The 6,096-nt window shown below is 51.7% G+C and overlaps 1 protein-coding gene across 1 annotated transcript; it reads left to right on the forward strand.

Moving 5' to 3' along the window:
* Nucleotides 1-1,930: 1,930 nt before the first annotated feature.
* SCP_0311720 (hypothetical protein) lies at nt 1,931-5,550 on the forward strand (the record flags this gene model as incomplete). Its single annotated transcript, XM_027756555.1, has 9 exons — nt 1,931-2,307; nt 2,364-2,925; nt 2,974-3,251; nt 3,310-3,414; nt 3,478-3,669; nt 3,717-3,915; nt 3,970-4,259; nt 4,313-5,186; nt 5,248-5,550. 9 exons carry the CDS (start codon nt 1,931-1,933, stop codon nt 5,548-5,550), a joined length of 3,180 nt encoding a protein of 1,059 aa, XP_027612356.1.
* Between the last annotated feature and the right edge of the window lie 546 nt (nt 5,551-6,096).

Genomic DNA, 6,096 nt, shown 5'->3' on the forward strand with positions numbered 1-6,096 from the left:
GACGACACGCTGTATTTAATCCCCCCGTGCGCTCGATCGTAGGCTGTGTATCCCTGCTGCAGGCGCGCTACATCGTACCCGCCACGTGATTTCCTCCATGCTCCGACGCCATCCAAGGTATTCCACACTGCTGACAGTGACACCGTCAAACATGCATGTGCGTTCTCAGCAGCTTTGTTTACCCAGCCGTTCTCGCTGCGCACGACACTCGCATACTCTCTCGGGCGCCGCTGCGAACGAGATCACCTTTGTGTCTCTTGCCTGGTGCCCGCCATCCGCCCCGGTCATAAATATCGCCTCGATGACTAGGTGGTCCTGAGCTCTTGCGCATGCTGCTCTAAATAATCCTTCGGCGAAAATCGAACCTGGCGTAACCGCTTGTTCTTAAAACTTCGAGAGGATGGATCTGCGCCAATGGGGCCTCTATATATCCACTGGACATCCTCGGTTCGTCGTGGTTCATGTCCGCCCAATGCCAAATAACGCAAAGACGCGGTGCAACCGCATTTGCGCAACGTCGATTGAACCGTCTTCGCCGTTATCCAGGCGTCGTCGACAACTATCTCGCGCAGCGCCCCGATCATGAATAGCCTAACTACCAAGAGAAAGTTCGGCAAATTTAACGGTTGGACGAGTGCGGGCGTTCGTCGGGTGGGGTTATCCCGCGTTGACGCTGCACCACATGAGATATTGTTCGATGCTTCGCTATGCTGCCTATGGACAAGAATAATATTAGTCGCAGTCGCCGCAAAAAAATGGTCCGTGGCTCAAGTTAAGTGGTTGCGCAAGGCAGATTATCTGCGAAGACTCTGCAGTAGGAGCTTGAAGACTGCTCCACCAGTCCTAAGCAACACAAAATCGGAAAAAAGAAGGAAAATACAGAAAATACACGTTGCGAATGCGCTCTTCTCTTCTCGGAAAAATTCTAGAGTCCAGCTCTTCCGGCAGAGAGAAACCTTGTATTGTGACATTCGCACATGCAACATACTCATCTTCCTCTATTGCGTGCCGCGCCCGGGATGAGGTGGCTACATAATGGTCCATGTCGTTGTTTGGTAGGCCGAGTTCCTGCCTAGATCGCTGCCCAGCGAGGATATCGCAGTCCGTAGTGCTGAAGTCGCTGCCATCAAGAACTTGAGCAAGGCAGATTGAGCTCAAACGGAGTCAATGCCACGTGCGGAAGGCCCGTTGGGGCAGATTCGGGGTGGGCGAAGCTATGGTGTAGGTGTCTCAGCGCAGACGGTATATCGGGAATAAATGTTAACAACGTCAGGAAAGTGGCGGGGCCTGGACCTGGGCAACTCCACTGGAGCTACAGCGCAAAGCTTGCACCGATGATTGCGAAGCCCAGATACTACCCAAGTAAGGCGTGCCAGTAAAGAGAAATCTGGAGAGACGACGAAAAGACTCGGCTTAGATAAATTCAACCGTCAGGCAGCGGGCGACGTATCCGCATTAGCGGAACGTCGGAAGACAGCGCACTCACATTATCTGTACGTCGAAGAAGACGGACATGAGGAATCTTAACGGGAGATGGAATGAAATACGTCGGTCACCCACACTGCAGATAGCATAGTAGATCGACAACGAACGCAGAAAGACGCGTCGAAGGTTGGCAGGATGTTGATACCAGCTAATTGCGGGTGCACCATGCCCGCCTGGTGGCTTGGATGCTGCATTCTGGCTCGCCGCTGATGTTGCTGTCCTGTTATTCTTCGTGTAGACATTTGTACTAGGCCTGCATATACAACGAGCTTGAGCAGATACACCACTCGGTGGTAGAAGATCGATCTAAATCCCGAAATGAACACTAAACCGTGACGAACTCGCGACGTGTCACAAACAGTCACACCGTGTTTCCACCTCGACCGTGAGGGTAGAGTCAACTTCACTTCGAAGGCGCAACCTCGTCTTTATTTTCTTTCTAGAAATGTTTTGCCCGTCTCCCGTGTTCCACGACATAGCTGACTCTTCCGAATGGCCTCCTCAGGCTCAAGAAGTTGCTCTTCTGCTCTCCCAACCTGTTCCAGAGTATATCTCTACCGGACCGTGGCCTTCCGTCTCCCCGATAGCTACTCATCTCTTGGACGAGCTACGTCAAGATACACCATACCACGAAGCTTTAAAGCACGGCGATCAATTCGTATCGCGTGTCCATGAGGTGTTCGACTTAGTCTTGTCTACTGTGGCGGCTCTTCGTGAACTCGAATCTCTCGAGGACTGTGGCCGACCTCGGCCGACGGTTACTCTGTGGTCTTCACTCTTCAAGGGAATCGGAATGGCATGCTCACCAGATTCTTGCTACTTGTTCGTGTATTCTCATACCCTGAATTGCACGATTTTAATTTTTGACCTCATAACAGGAACGGAGCATCGTTCGTTCTACCACGGGTACCCCCACGATCGAACCAGGTCGTATTCGATGGTGTTGCAACTGTCCTCATCTCTCACGTCGTGGACGAAAGCGGATTTTCTCCCTCCTGCTCGCCATTGAACGCCATGGATGTCGACGCACCCTCCGATGGCACTCGGTCGCAGTCCGACGACACAGATGGATCGTCCTCACGTAACTCCATGGATCTCTCTATTGACCGCACTCGCTCTACGGTAGACTCTGAGGGCGACTACGCCGACGAGGATCAGGAGAGCACCGACGAAACCTCCCAAGAACTCAGTGGACCGTCTATCGACGTCCCTTTCGATGCGCATGTGCTGAGCGGGTCCGGCCGGCGATCTTTCGTCGTTTTGCCTATGATCTGCGTGGCTGACGCGGACAATATCCGGTCCCTGGTGACTAGTGTCGCATATCAGCGACGCGTCTGGGATATCGATGAACCCGTGGTCGGCTTCGAGATCTCGAAGTTTGGCACTGTAGCCCGTATTTTACTGGCATGGGTCGGCACCGAAGAGGATGGTGACTGCTTGGTTGGTCTGCTCAGCTTCATTGTCGATTTGCTGCTGATAACCCTGCAGCCAGCTGTGCACATCGCGTGTGCCAGTACACATTCTAGGGCAACAATAGGGAATTTTGATCTCACGGACACACGATCGGCACTCACCCTAGCGCAGATTGTACTCGGTCTAGATGCGCACTGCCAGCGGATAGTGTCGAAGTCGAAGCATCGACCAGCTATCGATGCGTATCACTGGAGATCTGACTATGTGGACGAACATGAGGATCAGTGTGACAATGGTGATCTGGGGACATGGGTAGCGCATTGGGCAAGAACGATCGATACGCGCGGCGAAGGGTGAGCAGCTTGATAATGCATGAATAGATATATCCAACTCACCTTCCTTCCCTCTCAGAGGCAACAACAAGGCTGAGATTGACCTTTCGACTTCACCCGGATTGGAGATGAGTAAACTACCAAGCATCATCGAAAGCCCGGGGAAACCCAGGACTACTGAAAGGTATGAGAAGCCCTACCTCGGTGATCGTTCATGACTGATCCATCTCTTCTCGCAATCATAAAGTCGCGGTCGATCTGCTACGCGTGGTCCGACGTCTCAGACGGGAAGTGGCTCTAAAACGTCTCGCACCGGTGTAGAGCAAGACAGCGTGAAGTCACAGAGCCTGAAGGAAGAGAAGGCCTCGCAGAAGTCGGAACCGAAGGGTCGGAAAAGCAGAAGTGAATCTGCCACGCGGACCGATAGATCGAGTTCCAGGTGAGTGTACATGCGGTCATATTGTATGCCACTGATTCTGTGTCCAGATTGGCGAGGACAACTTCAGTTGCATTTGACGGGCCAGTGACACCTGCGACCTGGCTGTTTGAGAGAAAGGCTTTCCCGATTGGTTTGATCAAGTTGCCTGATGGTGCTGAAGATGCAGACGAAATCAACGAGAAAATTGATGTATATAACAAGATTGTCGTTGAATTTGCTTGGCCCAGTCGAGCGTGGTCAACTGTGGTGGATATTCTGATTCTGCATCCGATATCAACTCCTTGTGCTGATTTAAACCAGGATAGAATGCCACCGGTAGACAAAGCTGTTCAAAAGATTCAGAGGGTCTTGTTCGAAACCTATTTGACATTTGCGCCGAATCAGAAACCAGCCAAATTAGATCCGTCGCATCTGGCCATCCTATCTAGTCGATTCTCTACCATCCTCTATGCATCGGCGGGTGCCTACGGCCGCCATGCAGCCTTGTCTGGTCTCCCCGTTAATGAAGCTGAGGCGAGATATGATTGGGACAAGATGCTTCTGCAGTTCTGTGTCCCAGATTCTGACTGCGTTGTTTCGCCGTATGTTCTGTGAGTGAATACTCTAATTATGGCTTTCATCATCAAGCTCACCCTATATGCAGGTTTGAACGAGAACTCACCTTCCCAAGAAATAAAGCGGTAGATTTTTTTCTTGATGGTGACAACTCTGCAGAGATGCAGAAGAATCTGGCTGAAACACAGACAAGTTTGGCTCGAGCCTACCATGATCATTGCCTTACAGCGCAAAGGCCAGCTCATGATTATAGCCTGGATGCTCAAAATCAGGCGGATGCAGCATCCACTCAAGCTTTGCAATTTTTTCTTCAGCTCAAGTCGGTTTCTGTCAAACCTAGCAAGATGCTTGACATTCTCAGAAATCACGCAGCATCGGAGCCACTCAGGGGCATATGTGATGCTATTGTGGTCAGCCATATTGTGGATACTTTGGACGGTAAGAACTCCCCAGCAACTCAGAAGTTTCTCAAGAAACAGGCACTCGTGCAGCATACCTTGACGACGCAACCCAAGGACAAGGACAGGTCATCTGATGAGTTAGCATCTCAGCCTCCTTCGCAACCGTCAACGGGAACACCGGTGGTTCGAGCGAAGAAAACAACCTCGCGTTCTCGGGTAGGGGCCGCGGATAACGTCGACTGGCAGAAACGCGTGGGTGATCCGTTCGTCAACTCCTGCAGTCCGTTGGTTTTGCAGGACCCGACCGACAGCGACGACAGACCTCGGGACCTGGATCCCGAAGCGATTACAAAAGATCAGTTGTTACTACCAGTGTTGGTTGTGGAATACAAACGCTGGAATGAGGACCCGGCGAAGTCCCTTAACCAGGGACGGTTCTACTGCGTGGCTTCAGTCACATTCCTCGCGGTGCTCGGCATCGAGGGACACCCGGTCTTCGCGCTGGTCACAAATGGGGTGGTGGGCGCTGTTCTGCTTTCGTGGCAGTCACCGCAAACAAAGGCGAGTCCGTTATTTAATGTAATCGCAACTGGATCTGACCTCAGTTGCTTCGTTATCGCAGAAAATATATGTCATAGAACGGAATGTCTGCACGTTCGACCTCTCCAGGCCTCTCCAAGCATTCCACTTCGCAACATTCCTCATCCGGCTTCGCGAGCAGCACGAGAAGTTGCAGGCCCTCTTTGAGGCCAAGAAGACAGAATTTAAGGCAAAGGTATCTGCGGAGCAATTCGAGGAGTGGACGATGGCAGCACAGGATGTGCTATTGAAGGCTCAACGGGCGGAGGCTGAGGCAACCGTCGGTCCCGGCGACGCTCAGTCTGCTGCTAACGACATACCAGCGGATACCTCTACCAGGGCCTGATCATTATGCCACGCAGAGGAGGAATTCGGATTGTACCCTTTCTCGGCCAATTTTTGATGTCGCTTTAGCTCTCACGCTCTCTTCCACGTTGTTAATATCGCTTCACTCTTTCGTTCTTACTCAAGTCGCTATGCTCCTCCACTTTTATGGTGTGATATGTCAAGGTGTACATCTCCGATTTTACGCATCCTGTCAACTTGCACGTGTAATGCAGAATCATGAATCTCGTGGCGACACGATCAGAGGTCCACGGTACGTGCAGCCCTTGACAGGTACATTACATGAACACCTACATACGTATGACCTCTCCGAGTCTATACTTCGACGGACACGAGTCGAAGTCTGGCTATTGAACGGTCCGGGGCGCAGCAATGAGTCCGTCATCGTCTCGTCGGTTAGAATCTACGGGAAGACTTTGAGTCACGATGCCCGAGGCATCCGAAGACGTTCAAATCATCAACAGACACCTTCATACGAAGGAGAGACTCTGTTAAAGACGGCTCGGAGGCTCATTGACTCTTGCACATTATCATCCTGTATTTCGTC

Source organism: Sparassis crispa (genome assembly GCF_003851025.1).
Source record: "Sparassis crispa DNA, contig_000002F, whole genome shotgun sequence".
Lineage (NCBI taxonomy): Eukaryota > Fungi > Basidiomycota > Agaricomycetes > Polyporales > Sparassidaceae > Sparassis > Sparassis crispa.